The following is a 20,952-nucleotide window of genomic DNA, read 5'->3' on the forward strand; positions in this document are numbered from 1 at the left end:
CTCATTGCATGGGGAAAAGGGACAATGCCTGTAAGTATGTGAATTTATGTGTATGTGTGTATACATATGTACTTATGTGTATATACGTGTACAAGGGAGACCAGCAAAAAGGAGGCATTTAATTGCCTAGTAATTGGACCAACCAAGCAGTGTTCTGACTGCATACAGTTGATTTTCTGTGTACTCACCAGCAAAGCCAAGGTCAGCAATGACTCTGGAGTGTGTGCCTGTTTTTCTTATGGGAAAGATGGTTTGATTACTGTCTCTTTTCCCTTTTAGACAAGGATGCTTTTCTCACCCAAGGGAAATGCATTCTTCTAGCAGCATGAATGTAACTATTAATCAACACTTAAGCAATAATCAGTAAATGAAGAATGATGACCAGAAACTGAAAACACACTCGCAGAGCTACTTTGGTGCTTTTCCTTTGAGATCATGCTCTTGCATTTTAGCATGAGCAATCCTTGAAATTACAGTTAGTGTTGTTACATTTCAAAAGGTGGTGGTTTAAAAAGCCAGCATTTATTTTTTACCTAAAAAAGAATTCCAGTGAATTATAATTAAGGTCTGCATAAGTAATGTTATAAAGCTACCTCATTTGTCTTGTAAGATAGATCCTCAGTTGATGTGAACCAGTAATATCTTACAAGGCTACTTCAGAGAGGGACATGCCAAGATCATCACTGATGCTATATTCAAATACATAAAGACGTGTTTGAGAGACAGAGATACAGATGTTTTTCTTGTGTATTTTCACCCAAAAAGGAGATACAGTTACTGAGAGCTGCAGGTGTATGTCAGCTTTGGGAATGCCTCCAAGAGGAATCAAATGCTATTGAAATAAAAACAAACCACCCTCATCAGTGTTTAGAATGCTTTCCTGAATCAGGGCCAAGGTATGTGGTAGCACCCAGCAGCAATCAAGGCTGTACTACTAGGAGTGCAGTGATACCTTCCTTATCTCTTCCTGATGTTTTTATACAAACTTAGTAATGGTTCTAATAGCATTGAGGGTTTTTTGGAATAATCTCAAAACCAGACTAGTATAAAATGCTTAAAGTTAGTGTAAGCTTTAAAAAAAAGCAGGCTCCATACTGCCTCTGACTGAGCACAGAAAACAGAACTTCAGGGGTCTAGGAGATCATGTCTTGGTGACTGTGCTGTGAACCCATAGCCATCTGTTGATTCATCTTCCCAAAATATTTATCCTGTATTTTCAGTTGACAAGAAAATAAAGCTTAAACTATATGCCAGACTACCCAAAACAAATTTTGAAAGTATAAGACCACGATAATGAGAACCTCTAACAATTACAGTACCGGGATATCTGTAAAATGGAGTGGGAACAGAAACACATTTTTTCAGTGCCTTCCTTATTTTTCCTTCCTTACTACTTGACAATCTTATTTTTCAGCAGCAGCATAATCATGTCTCTGAAAGATTTTTTGAAGTCAAATTCAAATTATGTTTTCCACTTGTGGCACTACTGTGTGATTTTGAATGCTTTAGGAAATAGTCTGGTTAGATGAATATCTTAACTTCATGAATCTAATACATAAAATACATCCCTCAGTGTTTTCTTAAAATCCCTTGTGCTGTTTATCCTGTCCTAGAGGTCCTACAAACATGTTCTTAACAGGGAAGTTGAAAATGCTTCCTTTCCATTGTTGGGGGTATTTTTGAGTGTTCCCATAGAACATCATCTTGGTTTGCCATTACAGCCACTTAGTGAAGAAAAGCTCCACTAAGAATATCAAAAAGCAGTATTAAAGATGCTGTCTTGTATCTAAACAATGATAAAGCAGTACCAATGGGCTCATATAACATCAGACTTGTCTTTGAGGACTGCTTCTGTCATTAAAATCAATGCAACTTAATTAAAGCAAATTACAGATAGATACATCTATAAATAAGATATTAAAGTGCACTGCTGAATATGATAATTGCAGCATATTTAGCAATCAGTGTGTGATGCTTTTGCCAGGAGGGATTTCTTTCAGTGGAATCAATGGAGCTTTATTAAAAACCATCCAAATTAGAGGGAGAAATGATGAGTGTTATAATAATGCAAAATCACTGTTTCAACTTCAGTTGCCAAACCAGGAAAGCAAAATACATCTCTCTTTGTGTATGTAAGGAAAACATCAGGAGATTTTTTTTGAATTGTGGACACTGGTAGAATTTTTAATTTTTACCTTTTGATGGAAAACATAAAAAAGCTGGATGGAGGAAAATGGTTTTTGTGGAAATGCTGGAGATCTTGGAGGGTGGTATAATTAGGATATCACAGCAGTCAGGAATTAAGAAGATCCCTTTGATCAACTACCCCCATTTCACATGGAACATCCAGTTCATTGCCTTACATAAAACCCACCTGTTTTAGCAACTAAAGAAACTGTTAGTGAGTCAGATAGTGTTCTTTAATTTCACTTGCAATCTGTAGAACCAGACAGACTGTTGAAATACAAAAAATAAAATGGGTGAATTTTGGTGCTTCACCTTTGTATGGAACATTGAGACTGGAGTAGGGAAGAAATACAGTTTTACCTCTCTTAGTTTTTCTTCAGTTTTCACTTAATTGAAAACAAAAACTATGTCTCAGCAAATGGGAAACCTGAAGGTTAAAGGGCAAATTCCATTATACCATGGCTCTTTTTGGCATGTTGAATCTCAACCCGTAGGATTACAAGTGCTCACAGACAAAAGAAAAGACAAAAACAGAGGTCAAAATGAAGTCCTTTAACAAGTGATCACGAAACTATTGAAATATGTCAGCAGGACAATGTCCCATGTTTGTACACAGACCTGCATGCAAAAAGGAGAACTGGGTGGCATTTTCCAAAGCACTTGGGTGATGGCAGAGCACATGCCTTGCTCTGCAGCCTTCCTGGGGTGGCTTCTGTCTTTTAGTGCATGTCAGTCATATAGCAACATCAGTATCATGCAGTTTTTATGGGGAGAAAACTACAATGCACAGTCTCAAGTTACTTTTCTGAACATACGCAGTGAATAACTGGAAAAGTTAGGAGTCCCAGGACTACTTTCTTCATAAAGTCTTCCTAATCTCCCATAATTTTAAGTAAATCAGGCACTACTCAGGTCACATACGCAGTGTTTTGCACTGCACTCACAACCATGTAGCTAAAATCACATCAGCCTTGATGAATTTATGAGTTCTGCTTATCTAGTGGGCAGCACACATTCATTTTCTTTCTGATTCTAATGATAATTGAAGTGTTTGGAGGAGGCATTTTGTTCAGAAGTAGAGAAAACAAAGGGTAAAAAGGAAATAATTAAAAGGTTAAATGGGATGTTTAGCATGTAAGTGAAAAATCACTAAGCCGGAATGCAACATCTCCTGTGTACTATTCCTTTCTAAGAGTGTGAAAGTACTGACTCTGAGATGTGTTTTTTCTGTAGCTAGTTAGGAAGCTTTAAACATTTTTTTTAACAAACTGATCTCTACTAAGATGATAAGAGGGAATGGTGACTGTGGCTTTCTGAGACAGCCGCCCTGAAAATGGCTCTGCTTTGTTCTTTTCCTTTCAAGCAGTACCCAAGTCCTTGGGTCTTCAGCCTGCCAGCTTCACTTGGGATGGACCTGGGCACTGATGAGAGTGGAAGGTCCTGAGGTTGCATAAAGAATCACCAACAAATATATCAGGAAAAGATTATTTTAATACAGATTTATGAAAGAGTGACTTAATAGAATTCAGTAGCAAAGTTAACTCGAGTACTAACTATGTGGAACGGGCCCGTATGGGTTGGAAATAGAATTGAGTGATTTATGCAGGGATCAAGAGAAATTATTAATACAGGGGCAGGAAAGACTGAGTTGTGGACAGGTTGGATTGATTTGCACAGGAATTAAGAATGAAAAAAAGAATGAGGGAGGCCCTCCCATTGAATCATGAGGTTCAGAGTGGATAGATAGCCTTGCTTTCTAAATTCCTTCCCTGACAGGAGTGTAGGTGCAGCTGAATCCACTCCTAGCCCCAGACTTGATAAATGGTTTATAACCACCAGGGATTTTGATGTAGTGCTCAATACATAATTATAGGTCTGGTGTGATTTGGCATAGCAGTAAATTAAGATTGTGAAACCTATTAAATCAGAAAATAATAGATGATTTCTAATAACTTAAACAAGAATCAATTATAATCAATTCAAAGGTTCAAGCAAAAATCTAACAAAGTTTCTAACTGCACTGTGAACAAACTCACACAGAAATAAAAATTAAGCCTGTTAAGACGTTAAATGTTAGTACCAAATATCCTGACAGAAGTTGCATTCTTCCCCTTCCGATGCCCAAATGAGTCAAATTATACCAGCCCCAAATAATTTTTGCTCATAAGAGGAGAACATTTTCAACTGGATGAACCAGCTTCCTTCATGAGACGTGGTGAAGGCTGCAGCTTGGTGCAGTTCTGGAGAGCTCCAAAGGGCCTCCCTCTTAAGACCAAGATTTATAGGGTCAAGATGATTGACTTTGATCACTACTTTTCCATGATAGCCTGAGTCAAGATAAGCAATTCTTTGCCAATTTTCAGAGTGGGCTTGTGTTTTCTGTTCTACAAATAGAATTTCAGGTACTGTTAGGAAGTGCCTGATCACCCCAAATCGCTGTGTTTGCACTAGGATGAAAAGGTCCCCAATTATCCAGGCTCACTGCTCCAGTAAGCAAGATCAAAAAGAGCAGGATGCTATCAGCCTGCTGCACTTGCTATTGAAACCAGAACAATGTTAGGCCCATTGCACTTGTAATTAAAGCAAGAACACTGTTGGCTGGCAGTGATATAACTACGTGGCTCAGTGAACAGGGAGGTCTGTACCCCCACAGACCTGGAGGAGGGAGATCAGGTAGGAATTTGTTAGAGGCTAAAGCCCAAGGTAAAAAGACTCTTCTGCAGAATGTCTCTCCCCTGCTAAGCCCAAGGAGTTGCTGCTGGCTTCCATTTGCTGTGTGATAGCTCTCACCTTGAACTGTGTGTGAATGCACAAGAAAATGTTGATTCTGGCTTTATGAAGCTTAAACTCTAAAGAAAAAATTGCTCTGGTTGCGATCAAACCGCAAGGGGTGTTCAATTCCAAACACCTTGGTGCATATGAAGGGGGCAGCAGAGGCTTTCCTGCTGGCAGCTGGACTTAGCCTTTAACAAATGCTCCAGGTGGACAGGAGGAAGGCAGTTGAGGAGGTATGAAACACAGCCTTCCTAGGGAAAAAAAACAGGCCTCCTGCCACTTCTCTGCTGTTTTCAGTGTGGTCTCAAGCTTCAGAATGAAGTAAATCCTTTCTCTGCTGATTGTTCATCTGCAGTCCTAGCATTTTCTTGGAGGCAAATCTTAGATTTATTTCAAGATCCCTTCCTACAGGTTATACTCTACTTATGTCTTATAATTTATTTGCAAACATTTTGGATGCTCCTTGATACTTGTTTCTGGCTTGATCTATGTTTGTATGTTCACATTATCTTTAGTTTTTTCCTGGGAGGTTTTCCTAGGGACAATTAGCAAGTTAGAGGTACTTTCTGCATGCTAGCTTTTCACTTCCATGTACTGGAAAACTCCTCAAAGTGCCCTTCAGTTACTGTATTTGCCAGGAACTGACACCTCTACACAGTTTTTATTTTCTCTTACTCATTTCGGTTACTTTCCCTTTTTGTCTGTTTTGGATCTGCTTGTGAAATATGGAATTATGACTCTTCCTACAGTTTTCTGTCTTAAATTTGGATTGCATTTGTCCAGGGAAGTGGAGGGAGCATCAGCTGGTGTTTGTTCATTGCATTCTGGCCCTTCTCATTGATGCCCTGCTGTGGTTTTAGAAGAAAGCAGCGCTCAGTGCCCACACCACTCTCCAGTCTGCACATTCTGCAGCCTGGTTCTGCTGCTGGGAGCTGGCAGGGGTTTAATTAAAGACTCAGATGTGTCAGGGTTTTTTCTGAAGTGATGTGCTTCTGTCACAGAGATCTTGTTTGCAAAAGAAAATTATTGGGGTTCTTTGTTTAAAAAAGAGATCTGAACAACAGAAATGTTGCTGGCTTTGTAGAAAAAAGGCCTTTCTGGCACACAGAGAAACCTGATTGTGAAGACATTGAGTTTTATGGGTGCAGTGTCTTACCTGTATGGTACCTTGTCTTCAAGTGTGGCCACTGCTGTGTGTTTCAGAGAATCCATTGGGATTCCCAAAGGTTAGGAGAATAATCTGCTGTTAGGGAGGTCTCTGCCTGCTCTCACTCTAAGGGAATGGCTGACTCTGCAAGGATTTTCCTCTCTGTCACCTGTCAAAGGTTTTTCTGTCTTCATCTTACCTGATACTGGTTGGTTTAATTCTTATGCTTAACCAGTTTATTAACTTTCAATTCTACAAAGGGCTTGGCCATACTAATACTTTGCAACAGTTAAGTTTCGTGTGTTTTTTGTTGTTGCTTTTTTGATAAAAATAGCATTTCCTTTCCTCAGTTTAAGCATGCTGCTTTTTAATTGCACTGATGGGATGATGGATGTTTCTGTGTTTATCTCTACCCTGTTATTTTTGCATATTCATGTTTTGCTTGTTAGTTGAGGCTGCTGTAGACTGAGAGATGATCTCTTCATAATGATAGCTCTTATTTAAATTGATGTCTTTAATTTAAACCCTAAAAATACAGGAGCGTGTTTTGGATCATTCTTTCTATTACTCATTACCATACATTAGTGAAATGTGCATTTCATCTGCTGTTGTGTTCTCTCTTTCCTGATTGGGGTGTTGGTCCTAAAAGCTCTTCCAACCACATCTGATACAGACTTAAGGTAATAAATGCACGTTCTGTCAATTGCCACACTTCATTGGTCACCTCATGATCAGCGTCCATTTAGCTCTGATAGGACTTTGAGATGTTTTGGGTTTTTTCCATCATTTTACTGGTGGCTGAGTGATGAGATTTTATTGTGGACAGATGGATAAGAGAAAGGAGAAGGAATGCCTGACTCTTTATTATCTGTGCAGATAATAATTTAATTATCTGTGCAGAGCCAGAGCGTGCTTTTCCAGTGCATTGGGTGGTTTATATAGGGTGTGGAGACTCAGCAGCTCGATTGATCCAAATTAGCAAAAGTGTGTATCCACTGTCTGGGTGTTTCTATGGTAACTGTCTCTCAAATCATATACACAAACAGACCTGGCAGGGGGTTTTGCCTTCTATTTGGTCTGTAGGAAGCCATCAGAAAAGGGGTAGTTTCAGGTTGCAAAAAGGCCTTGTGATGTAAGTATTTTTTAATTTTTGGTGACTGGTATAAGTTTTGGGATTGCTGTTGATGCTTGTTCAATTCCAAATCTGATTGGCTTTGCATGTTGACTGGCTGCTGTTACTCCTACAAGATGGAAGAATGATCACCAGAAAACTTGCATGGTGATGCAGTTACCAGGTGCATCTTTTAGCTCACAGACACCTTGCTGCTGCACATAATACTGTATACTATGCACTGTATACTATGTGGCTTTTGTGTTGAGCAAACATAATTATACATTCTTTTTTTTTTTTTTTTCCCCTTCTCATTCCTCTTCATAAAACAGAAAAAATCTGGAGGCTCTTCTTTCACCTGTGTACCTGGTGAATTAAGGGAAATTATGAACCTCTCCAAATTAGCAGTGTGACAACAGTCAAAGTGACTCCGTCTTTGTGAACTCCTACATTTCACTTTTTCTGGTGGAAAAAATGAATGATTCATTTAGTCTACTGCCCTCTTTATGAAATGTAGGACAATTATGTTTACTTTTTGCTGGTCCAAAGTCAGGCAGTGTGGGTCATTTCAAATCAGAGCTGGTTATTCCTTACAGCAGTCAGTGCTGTGAGGACTCCTCTATTTTGAGTCAGAAGGGAATTAGCAAGAGGTCTGTGCTAAATAATAACTTTTTCCCTCATGAGTATCTTGGATGTGAGTGGCAAGGTGCATAACCGTGTTCCTGTAGAACAATTCCTAAGCTTTCCTGGTACCTCTGAGGAAAAGTGCCTCTTTTTGCATTGGACTTGGCTTATGTAATGAGTCTATGTGAAACTCCACACATGAAACTCTGCATGGAAATGCAGTGTGAAGGTAGCTAAGACCTGCTACATCTGAGTGCACAACCTTTCCTATTGTGGAAGCTTTTACATATCCTCAGTTAAAATGACATACTGTGCATAAATTGCAGGAGTGACAGAAATGTGCTCTAACCTGTAGAATGTGAAAAATGTTAAATTTTGTTTGTTTCCTCTTTTTGTAATCAGATATTTGCTGAAAACCTGGGGTGATTTATAATTTTCTTTTTAATGAATTGTTTAAAATGTTTGAAAAGGCATTAAATCTTCCTTTCTGCTATTAATCTGTAAAAGAGGATGGGGATTTTAAATGGCCTCTTAATATATTGCTTTATAAAACTGCTGATTCTAGCAGCACTGAAATAGGAATACGTACTAATGTAAGAAACACTGAAAGCAGGCAGAGCCTCCTGCATTTATGGAGGAAAAGACTAATAGCTCCATTTTAACAAGGCTCTTAACACTTTGGGCCATCAGCAAGCATTGAGTGAGTGAAACTGGGAGAGCTCCTGTGTGCTAAAGGCATTGAAGTTCACTGTTTTATACTGCAGTTGGAGCCTTCCTGATGCAATTGTGCTGTCCAGACAACTCCAGTTGCCATCTTGAAAACAAACCAAGTAGCAAGGTGTCATTTCAGTGAGTGCACTAATGCCTCTGAAATGTCACCAGAGCATGACAAATGCACTTAAGTCCCAGCTCAATACTTAGCTTTTCAGTGGCATTAGGGAAAGTTTCTGGATTTGTGTTAAGAATAAAAGCAAAGCCTGTTTATATCATGTTCTATAGTGAGCAATATACACACGTAGAGAAGTAAGCACAAACTCAGATGCTAACTTTGATTCAAGTAGTTATGCCACTGGAATCAGAGGGGGTGTGCTTACTTAATTAGATTATATCCTCATGTTGCTGAATTCTGGGAAGAAGGCCAGCCAGGGAAGGAGTGAGAGTATCTCAGCTAGCACACAGATGAGGAAGAGGCTCTGAAGATTGTACCTGTTCTATACTGTTCTTTGATACAGAAGCCTTTGTTGTTAGCGGTGATAAGATTTTGCCTGGGATTTGGAGCTTCTTTGAGCCCCCGCCTTTCTTTAGTTGATTTTGTCATGTTGCAGCATCATGGGTTTTCTGCTTATCATTCTGAGGTGCACTGTTAATAGCTGGGCTGCATAACTGATGTTCATTCTGATTGTTCTCCTCCACAGGTGCCTGGAAAAGGTCCAGATGGGAGCTCATACAATCTCTACTTCGAGGGAATGGAAAGGCAGTATGCATCCTTACCCAGGTACAGTGTCAAGCCTCACACACACACTGCATCACCCTCCCTCCAATGGTTAGAGAAATCAGCTCACAGTTGATACCCAGCTACAACATGAGAGATTATTTTGCAACTCTAACTTAGTGCCATCTTTCTACCTGTGCTATAAATTTGAACTTTAGAATTTAAAAAAGAAATGCATCTTGATTGAACATGTCAGCTGGAGTCATGGTCCATGGATAGAAAGCATGACATGGACAAAGCTGGCTCTGCAAGAGCTGTAATGGGTCATAGCAGGGCACAAATGACCAGGTTGATAGTGATACAGTCCTGCCTGGCATTGAGAGAGTACCACTGTTGAAAGCTTCCCCTGCAGCAGCCACAGCTACTGTAGTCCCACTGTTGCCACAGACCAGCTGACTGGCAGTCCTATTCAAGCAGTGCATCTCTGTGCTTTAACTGAGTACTGTGGAAATATGAGTGACTTCTGAGTGCTTTTGTTTGGACTTTAATCCTTATCAATTCAATGAAGGGTAATTTGAGTCTGAAGCCAATGGGGCATGACAAAAAGGAAGCATTTCAGAGATATCAGTCCCGTTTCTATGGGAGTTCTAATAGTGGAGTGTAAGATTTAGCAAGCCAGAAAGGGGAGTGAGAGGATGCTAGAATAGATTGGTGGAAAGCAGTTGGAGGAAAAGAATAGAAAATATTTCTCCTTCAAAATTAGATGGGTTTGGAAAGACCTTGGAGGAGTTGCTCACTTCTTGAACCTAGAAGCAAGACAATTTGTAAAAGAAATACAAAAATCACTTTATAAACACAAAGAGATTCTTTGTTGTGAAGTAGTGCTGGCATTTAGGAAATCAGTGAACAGTCTCTTTTTGTATCTTTTTCTTTTTGCTCTGAGCTGTTTATTTTCAGAGTTGTCATTGGAGAGATTGATTGATAAATATGTAATGCTGCGTCCAATTCTAGATGAAAATACAAAGAATATTTTACTTTTGGACACCAATCTATAAAGGCTGTCTCACATGACACTGTTGGGTGTTTGTAGGCATTTAAAAATGCCTGTTGTTTCTAATCCAAAAGATGTGTAGTTTAGTTACTGCCTTTAAATAATATTTGTGTCAGCCACTGTTTTGGAAATCCATCCTGAGCCATAACTGGCTTTTCTAACAGAATCCTGCTTTCCAACAGTGTGTTCTGTATGTATTTCCTGGCCAAGTGTGGATATTCTTACTATCCTGGATAAATAGCCATTTTCTTTATAGTCCTCCAATGCTCACATCTCCTGATTCTTAGCAGTGATTTTTGGAGTTTAGGTAGGTGTGGTTTAATTATGCACACTCTTCTTTATCTATTTTAAACATCAGTTTTGTTGAGTTTATTACAATGATAAATTAGCAATTGGTACCCAGTATAAGCCTGTAGAGCAATTTTCAAATTCCTATATTATGTCTCCTTTTATTCATTTTCCCTTCAAGTTAATCTACCTTGGTTTTTTTATCTTTATAAAATACAAATTTCCTAGTGAAGCAACTTCCTGAATTCGTTCATTTCTCTGGTATTCATTTTGAGTGAGGATACCTGAACTGAGCACCACACTACAGATGCTGGTGTGCTTTTTGTAGTGATGTCCTGTGTGTATTCCTTCTATTCCTTTCCAATTCAAGCCCACATGGGGATTTGAAACCTTGGCATGTCCCCAAGGTGTGTGTACTCTTCACCGCTGCACCCTGTGGTTTTGTGTTGGGCTGTTGCTGTTTTTTTAATGTAGGTCTGTCTTAATGGGATCATGAATCTCACAGTGTTCTTCTCAAACCTCCATTTAACTTGCTGAAAACATGAGTCCTTAGCTTCTATGGCAGGTTTGAGTATTTAGCTGGCTGAAACTCATCATCTAGTAAGTCATCCAAACACTCAATAAGCTTTTGGAAATCAGTGTGAAAACTGTAATTTCTCTCAGCATCTAAGAAGATTATGCTGGGGAGTGAGAGGTCCTGTATTTTGGAGAAGTTGTGTGCTTGCTGACCCAAATGCTAACAGTGCCACACACAGCCATGACGTTGCTCTGTCTCCAGAGGGTTTTCCAGCCTGCCAGGAGCAAAGCCTTGGGATGTCACGCCCTGCATTCCAGCCATCAGCTGCAGCCTCACTTAGGTTTTATAAATTTTGCGGTTTCATGTTCCTGCAGTCATTAAACCCTGGCATTCACAACTTACTAGATTTCTACTAGTGAAGTCTAAATCCAGAAGAGGATGCAGTCTCGTTGCCAGCCACTAATGGAAATGAATGATTTATTTCCTTCTCATGTCTGACTAAAGTCAGACCCCTAAAGTATAGGGGAAAAACATCTATTTACCAACTCATTCTCAGTGGAGGACTCATGAATACTACTGTAATGGGCAGCATTATTTAAAAAAAAATAAATAAGAGAAACAAGAAAACAGAAAGAAATACAGAGGTAGTATTTGCTCAAAGAGCAGCTTTCTTCTCCCCAGCATTCTGGTGTTAGTTCATGGTTTCCTGCCCTCGTCCTGTACCTGTCATCACCTTGGTCAAACCACCGAGCTGTTTAAGTTAGCTGTTTAAGTCCAATCTAAAAGGAGATACCTAACGAGGCTTTAGGTGAAGGCTGTAGATGCTAGGAAACGGATACTTATTGCCATGTTGTGTTGAATCCAGGAGGATGTGACCTTTGCCTGCAGCTCTGGTGTGGCACAACACAAGGGAAGAGAGGAAACTGCTTGGACTTTATCCAGTTTCACTGGATGGGGTGGAGGAGGGGATCTGTGCCATGGCAAGGGTAGAGGGGACCTGTGCAGAAAGCTCTTCTCTTTACCTGGAAGCCAGCAGAAGTCATGCCAGTGTGTGTGGACATGGAAAAATTGAGTAAGAGAGCTTCGGTTTTCTCCCCCACTAGGCAAGAAGGAGGAATGATCCCCTGCCAAGTAGCTTTATGAATGTCTGGTGCCTCTAAAGCGGTGCCCCATTCCCATCCAAAGATACCCATCCTGCACAAAGGGGGAGTCAGGCTGCCGGCAAGTATGCAGACAGCTCTGTTGCTGGGTTGTAAAAATCTACACTGTAAAACGTTGTTTCTGCTTTGGCCTTTTGATTGGTATTTTTCTTTCTCTGAAGCTGGTAATTTATGCTTCGATATTGCGGGCCAAATTAAGGTAATATAAGTATGTACTAGCTGCATTTGAGGAATTCAGGTGTCAGGTGTGTTTGTCTTTTCAGAATATGCAGCAGCAAATCCAACCCAGTGTCCCACTCTCACTGGGCTCAGTGATGCCCTTTTTGCTTTTGAGTGTGGAGGATCTATTCCTGTGTAAGGTTACACATTCAATTAAAAGCTGAAAAGAGGAGGCAGCTCTTTCTCTGAAAAGAGGATAAAGGTTTTACATGTGGCTGGCTTTACATATTTAAGTGTCTAGGTAAAATAATGCCAGTCTGTTGCCTTGCTCTGGCAGTGTCTGCAGAGGCAAATATCTGAATTAGATGGTAAGTGGTTGTGGCAGGAGAGTGGCAGTTCTTCATCTCACACTGTGTTATGCTGATAAATCTGCAGAAAAGCAGCGAAGTGAGGAAGGAAATGGAAGGCTTTGCAAGAGAGATCCCTTCTTTGCACTCAACACTTAACATGTTGCCCTGGGGCTACAGCTAAGTAGTGCTGAGTAGTAGCATAAAGCATCCTTAAATCCTCTTGCTTAAGAGGAAGATGGCTTGATTCTTATACCTCTTAGCCTCCTCTTTTCGGAGGAGGAGCTGCATTTTTTAAACTACTTTAATGCCTCTTTTCTTGGTGTAATACAGATTATTTTCCCGATGGAGCTCCAGAATACATATGAAGCTGAATCCACTCTGTTTGCTTGTAGTTTTATTTTTGAACTTGCTTTTATGGAATTCTGTCTTAATGTAAATCACAGGCTTGCCAATGGCAGCCTTGTTTGGAGAAATCTCACGTTCGAGGACACATTCTTTTCTTTGTTGATGGAAAAACTGGCTGTGACCAAAAGCAGTATCAGACACTGAGCTGGGACACTGGTGACATGATAAATGTAGATCAGAAATCTCAGCCAAGTTCCTGATAAGAAATGCTGATTCCAAAGGAAAGCTAATACTCCAGACTTTCTCTAGCATCCTTGTATTATTGGAAAACGGTCTTTTTTGGTCTTTCTTTCTTTTTTCTTTTTTTAGGAAAGGGGTGGGGCTGGAAAGGCAGTACAAACGTTTGAAAGTAACTGTTAGCATGGAAAAATGAGTTCCCAAAGTGCAGATGAGTTTGGCTGTATTGTTGTGGCTGGGAGGAGAGCACCGAACCAACTAGCAATTTGCTCAAAGAATATCTGTCTGAATTGTAACATATCTCAAAATTGGGAAGCTTGCAAAGCCATTAAGGAACTAGCCTTGCAGTACAGTGGCAGCACAGTCTTGCCATTTTGGAAACTTCTGTTCAGATTGATCCTGCAACTTGAGCTTCTTAAGGCAGTAGCTGAGAACAGCATTTCATACCCTGCCTGAGCCCCCAAAGACTTCTCCATTCATGCATCAAACTAAGTTTCAATTTTGATCCTTTGCATCACTTATATAAATGTATTTACAAAAGCATCTAACCTACAATTAAAATGTCATGTTGTGGAGATTTCATTACATTCTTCAGAGGTTAATTATTTTACTGTTTTGAAAGATTATTCCTTTTTTTTTTCCCTAAGTCTGAAATTACCCAATTTCAGTTTCTAGATACTATGGTAAATATTTTTCCTGCTAGACTTTAAGAGCTAAGCCTGCAAAATCCCTCCCCTTCAATATTTCTATACAGTGATCCAGATATTATCTATAAATTAATTAAATAGATGGAGCACTTAGGTCTTACACTATACAGCATGAAAACAATCTTAACTCAAAGGACTGGGATCCCCATGCAATTTATGAGTCAATTTATGAGGTGGCCTCTGGACTTCAGTCATTTTGATCTCTTTGGATCAAAAAGTTTCTGTAACACCTATGTCATGAAGAAAGAAGGTTCATCAAATGGAAGGAATGGACTACTTAGCAAATTTTTCTTAGCTTTTTATTGCTTCTGGGTCTTCTTCCCTCTATTTTACTATGTTCATTTCAAAATGCAGGATTTCTGCAATTTAACTGAGTACCAAAACTGATCTGAAAATGACTTGACACAAATCACAAGGCAAAGTTAATTCTGTTAAATGTCATCATTCACCATTGTCTAGAAGAATCTGAAATTAATATACTGACATTACTTAAATATGTATATAGTATATTTTCCTGGTTAACAAAAAGAAATCACAATTTTAGTGCAGTCTGTAATTAGCTGCAAATCAACTTGTCAGAGCATTCCCAGCCTATGGGAATCGACTAACTGAAGAGCACAGATGAAAAAGCAAGATTTAATCAGTTATTTAACTCACACCTTCCTGCTTTTAGGTTTAAACCACAATTAGATTTTTTGCTTTAAATCACTTTGATTTTAACTTACTCCATCCCCTGTTGCAAAAAATCTGTCCCCCTTCTCATTTTATGTACTTGATTTACATTCCTCCTTGCCATCCAACAGTTTGTTACACAGCACTGACCCAGCAAGGAAGTCATGGCTGTAGCTGTCAGGTGAGGGATGTGACCTTCTGGTTGTTTTTTGGTGTTGACAAGTGCCATGTGGCTCTCAGTAACAGTGACAGTGTTGCTCTCTTCTGCAAACACGCTGCTGTTCTGCCAAGTTATCTTCCAGAGACCTTCTTCATGCTCAGCCAACACTTAGTAACAAGATGCTTCTGTTTTCCACCATTCCTCTCTTCAGTTAACTTTGTGACATTGCTATACTGAATTTGCTTTCTTACCTTTTTAGGCCCAAAGTTGTGCTTTATGGCAGCCAGAGAGTGGAAATGTTGATGCAGACTGTAGATATTGCAGGGGATGCCATTGCTGCCTTGTGTCACTGATTAAATTGGAGCATCATTCACCTGATTAGATATCTGGACTGCAGATATTTTTTCATAAATGTGGGGGTTTTTTTGCCAAAAGTTCAGTGGCAGTGAATAACTCATCAGCCCAGTCCAGTCACTGAAGTCAGAAGTCTACCAGTGAAACCACATTACTAGACATACATTATAGAGTTACAAAGCAAGTCTATTAACTTCTGGTGCATAATATTACTAACTGGTACATAATATTCTGGTGCATAATATTACTAACAACATGCATTACTCCGTGTTGTTAGTAATGCACAGATTGTGCATCTGAGGTGGTGCAAAGCATTGAAGAGAAGGGTGATATTTTAGGGTAAGTGAAAAAAGTCTGCATCTCTCCCATTTCCCATATTGATTCAAATTAAGAGAAAGCAGTCAAAAAGAAAGAATTGAGAACCAATTAACCAATTGTAAGTAGTCTTTTATAACTTTCAATGCAAAACTTTTCTTTTTATTATTATATTCCCCTCAAATAAATGAGAAAAAAAAAAAAAAGAAAGAAATTGCTTGATAATTTGGCATCTGAAGCAGGATTAGAATTATGTAGGGTGTGAAAAAGAATGGCCCATGTAATTTCATGATCCTGGTTACATGAAATGTAAATAATAATCACAAAATTATAAAATCACTAAATGGTTAGGGTTGGAAAGGACCTTAAATATCATCATGATCCAACCCCCCCTGAATGGACACCTCTCACTAGACCAAGTTGCACAAGGCCTCATCCAACCTGGCCTTGAACACCTCCAGAGAAGGGGTATAAGCAACATCCCCAGGCAACCGATTCCAGTGTGTTACTACCCTCATGGTGAAGAATTTCTTCCTGATATCTAACCTAAATTGCTAAATTTGCAACCTCTTTCAGTTCAGAACCATTACCCATTGTCCTGTCACTACCCTCTCTGGTGAAAAGCCCTTCCCCAGCTTTGCTGTTGTCCCCCTTCATGTGCAGAAAGCCGCTGCAAGGTGTTCCTGGAGCCTTCTCCAGGCTGCACAACTCCAACTCTCTCAGCCTGTCTTCACAGGAGAAGTGCTCCATCCCTTTCATCATCTTTGTGGCCATTCTCTGGACTCGGTCCAACAGGTCTGTAACTTTCCAACAGGTCTGTATCATTCCTCCAAAGCTGTAGGCAGTATTCCAAGTGCAGTCTCACAAGAGCAGAGGGGCAGAATCACCTCCCCTGCCCTGCTGCCCACCCTTCTTTTGATGCAGCCCAGGATGCAGTTGGCCTTCTGGGCTCCAAGTACACACTGATGGCTCATGTCGAGCTTCTCCTCTACTGCCACCCCCAATACTTTTCCTCAGGGCTGCTCTCTCTCCATGTGTTTTGCCAATTGGGGATGGTAATGAGACTTGGACACCAGGGTGAAAAGATGAGATGTGTTTTGCTGGTGATAGCTAAATAATACAACCTAGTAAGAAAAATTCAGAACAAAGTACCTAAAGCAGACAGAGAGAAAATACACGGGGTAATGCATCAAATCATTACTACATAAGAGAAAGGACAGTGACTGAGATCCATCACCACTTCTATACGTTCCCATCACCCAGATCCGCAGTGACTGGGGAGCCCCGGTTGCAGCGAGGATTTGGAGATCTTGTGCAGTGCATCCACCCGTAGGTGAGGCATCCAAAGCTGCTGCAAGAGGCATCCAGCCTTACATGCTTAAAAAAATCATCAAATCAAAATGACTTGCATATTTTGCTATGTGGAACTATCTGGTTTATGCCCCCCAACCAAGCAGGACCAAGATTTGGCCAGAGTCCAGGGTGTGGTTGGTAGGGTTACCTAAAATATTATCTCCAGACATCAAGTCAGCACAAATTATATTTTGAGTGGTTAGTTGCTGGTATCAGCATACTGATACAAAGTTTAGTTGCTGGCATCAGCATAACTATTGTTGTAACCCAGTACAATACCCACTGATACAAAGGTTATTGGTAAAAAAGACAGGATTCATCTGTAGGTCAGCTCTGGCTTGAGCCTCTTGTGCAAGCCCTAGCACTGCATCATTCTCACAACCAAACAGTATGTTCTTTGGTTCTTCATTGTTTACGTTCTCTTCTGTTTTAGTAATATAAAATAATACCAGTAACTCCAGGGATATTTTTAAAATAGGGTTTTTATCTTGACAGCTGTATTTTCATTGAATATGCAGCAAAAGCTTATCTGTCTTTATCTTCCACTGTGGTAATCTCATGATAAATGAAATGTGTGTGGTTTTGGTTAAGTCGTGGCAGATGAAATTAGAATCAGTTTTAATGGAAATACTGGTCCTAATCAGGGACCTCTAAGATACATTGCAGTAAACCAGCCAAGATGAAGTACAGGCAAAGAAACAAGATCATTCTTACATGCTAAAGCACAGGCTTGGGAACCAAGCTCATGTGCTCATTAAAAGATTAGCTTGAATCCAGTATCTAACAGTTTAAGATTTGCTTAGCCAACTTAACCTCTGCAGGTAATAAAACTGATAGCTGTGAAAACTGCCCAGCATCTCTGAGATGTCAGGGAAATAATAGTATTTCAAAAAGAATGGAGTCCAGATCCAGTGTGGGACATGTTTGTGATAGGTATCTCAGGAAAAAGCTGGAAATGCTCTGTTGCAAGTTGGATTTATCTCTGTTTTGGTTACTCTGCTGCTGTGTGGCATGGTACAGATATCAACCTAGTGTCGTATGGGAAGTCTGAAGGCTTTTTTTGTGCATGGTGTCAAAACACATTTACCCCAAAGCATGCAGAGTTTATAAATAACCTGTGTAAACCCTCTACAAGAATAGTCTTGAGTATTAAAAATAGAGCTTTTAGGAAAGGGTCAGTGGACTGTAGACATTTTAAAAAAACATCTTGTGTCTTTTTATAAGATTTGTCTGAAAGAAGGGAAGAGAACTGTAAACAGGATTACGGTTACAGAAATCTCTTAAGTTGAATTCAGAAGGAGGGAGATTTGGTTTTAAAACATACCTCCAGCTTTCTAATAAAATAGAAATATTGGTTGAAATGAAAAGGATGCCTCTATCCAAGCCAAATTAAATCTTAATATTGAATAAGTACACTTTAGAAAGTCAGAAAGGTCAAGGTTCATGACAACAAATCATGGATTGCGACAGGCAGGCCACTTCTGTAATTTCCATGGGAATAACTAAAGAAAATTGAGCAAAGAAAATGTCTGCAACAACTGGGACATAGCTTAGGGAAAAAAAAAAGGGAAAAAAAAACCCCAACACTAAAAACCAGATGTCCCATAAGAATACTGTGGAATTGTAGAATGAGGCAGACAGAGATGGGTTTTGTCAATTTTTCTAATAAGTCCGTCAACTCCTCATAAGGAAAAGACATTTAATGCAATATGTAATAGTTTAAAAGTCAGTTAATATTTTGAAACTAAACAGCCAGTCTGTTTGCAAGAAGATACTAGCTGGGGTAAATAAAAATTAAAAAATAAAAGTGTCACATTTACAAAAACCATGGATCTGGTGTGGGTTTTAGTGTATAACCAGGCATAAGGACCTCCCACTCAAACTAAGGGCACCAAGTTCAGTTTAAAAATAGAAGAGGTGGAGTAAAATACTGTCTTTGAACAAAAGAGACTGAATCGACATTATAATATTAAATGAAGTCATGAAGACATTGCTTCAGAAAAGGAAGTTGTTTTAGCTGTGCCTCCAGTGAGTAAAAGAACAAAACATCTGTTAGGGAACAAAATATTAATGCAAGAAAGAAGTGTCACTACAAAATGGTTGGGTTGAGATGAAGGATCTGTGAAAAAGCAGTAAGTGAATGCAAATTAAAAAGAACACCAAATTAAAAAACAAAAGCATATGTCCCATGGAATGCATCAACAGAGGAATGTACTGAATGAAACCTGAGGAGTAAGATGTGTGCTACAAAATGCAAATACATCCTTCATGTTGTTGAGATAGATATTGAAATTGCTTATGAGACACATAGGCTGGGAATCTTAGCTGACTTCCTTGTAAGTACAGACACTTGGAATAAAAATGTTGCTGCTTATGTTGGATTACAAATCAGAATGGATCAAAAGGTATAGACTGTAGCCTGCAAAAGTGAGGAAATAAGCTTTTCTTTCTGTGAGGAAGTTTATTGTAACATAAGCCAATTCCACTGCAGTTCCTGGCTTTGACTTTCTCATGATAAATAGGTCGTGGAAGTGAGGATGAGTATTTTCAAGGATGTTGGATCAGGATTCATTGAGCGAGCTTCCTGCAGCTCTCCAGTGTTGTGCATGAACCTCTATTCAGTTCTGTCACCTTCATCCAATCATTGCAAAGCAGGTTCTGAAAAAAACAGGAAATGTGGTAAAAAGAACAAGTTGCACTGTCATGATGGCAGGTTTCAAGCTTCTAATAACAAGTCATTAAAGTGGGTCAGTTGGGTATTCTTATGTGCACATTTATGAACAAGGGAAGGAGATTATGATAATAAAGTAGGAGAGTGAATTCTGTGTGGACAGTCTTAATTACATGCTGTAAGGTAATGACAGGCTGTGAAATCTTAACTCAAATATAATTCTGGGTTCAGAGTTGTAAGTGCTCAGAGTGCCACACACCTTGAAGACCCAAGGTGGGGGAGATGTGAACCATGGAGGGTCAGTGCTTTCAGCAAACCTGTAGTTGTTTTTTAATATTATCCTTGGAGAAAGCCTGTCTTGAGAGGAGAAAGCTTTTATATTAAACTAGTGACTAAAGGTAAGAGGTATCTAATTTGGGATCAAGAGAATCACTGAAAAATTTAATAATAAAAACAGTTGCTGGAGCAGCTGTTTCAACACAGCTCATACAACTGGCAGCCAAACAGCTTCCATTTCCTAAGTAGGTGATATGTTTAATTTCTCTGCACAGAAGTCTCTTAAAAACATATCAAGAGAATATTCTGAATTCCACATGTTTTTGTCGAGCTTTCTTTGCCCTTATATTCACCTAACTCTTTTATGTTTTATCTTCAACTGCAACACTCTAGAAAATCATGCTTTGGATATGTTGATCCAGGTTGAGTAACACCTTATTCTGCAAGAAATGCTGTAGAAGCTCATGTGAGCCTAATCCAGAAGCACTTCAGTGCATGCATCTGTTCCTCTCTATTGCAGTGAGCAGTGGGTTAGACTGAAATGCAATCACTGTAAGAGGATATTCCTTCATTTCCTTGCTGCCTGGGTCAGTCTGGTAGTAATTTAATAAGCTCTGATTAGGTTATTTGTTATATTTGTTACTATTATACTCTGCCCACCAATGTGTGTCATTCAAGTCTCTCCATATTTTGGAGATCCTGGAAAAAGGAATATGTCTTTACTTGCTCTCTACGTTCTTCTCTACCTCATCTCATTTTACTACAGATGTAAGTGTAGTAAAAGTAGGACTTAATGAATGTTATTCAGAGTTGTTGAAGAATTGCAAATGTGTAGATCACTAGTGGTTATGGACCAGTAACTTTAAGAGCAAGGATGCAGCTAAAATTCCTGTAACCTGTTGGAGAAAATTAATTCCTGCTTTCTTAAGAATCGTTACCCTTACCTTCAAGCTTGAAAAAGATGGCACTGTTCTACTATTTAAAAGTTATGTAACTTAGCAGCATCGCTAATTTTTTCACTTAGCACCCGAACAAAATATACTAAAACAATTCATTAAATA

At 39.3% G+C, this 20,952-nt stretch overlaps 1 protein-coding gene across 5 annotated transcripts in view; it reads left to right on the forward strand.

Moving 5' to 3' along the window:
• PARD3B (par-3 family cell polarity regulator beta) overlaps positions 1-20,952 on the forward strand; it is a 375,207-nt gene that overhangs the window by 334,167 nt on the left and 20,088 nt on the right. For all 5 annotated transcript variants that reach the window (XM_071747007.1, XM_071747008.1, XM_071747010.1 and 2 more), the window contains one exon: positions 9,260-9,339. In XM_071747007.1, coding sequence (XP_071603108.1) covers positions 9,260-9,339 — 80 coding nt within the window. The remainder of the gene's footprint in view (positions 1-9,259; positions 9,340-20,952) is intronic.

Source organism: Heliangelus exortis, chromosome 6 (assembly GCF_036169615.1).
Source record: "Heliangelus exortis chromosome 6, bHelExo1.hap1, whole genome shotgun sequence".
In the NCBI taxonomy this organism is placed as follows: domain Eukaryota; kingdom Metazoa; phylum Chordata; class Aves; order Apodiformes; family Trochilidae; genus Heliangelus; species Heliangelus exortis.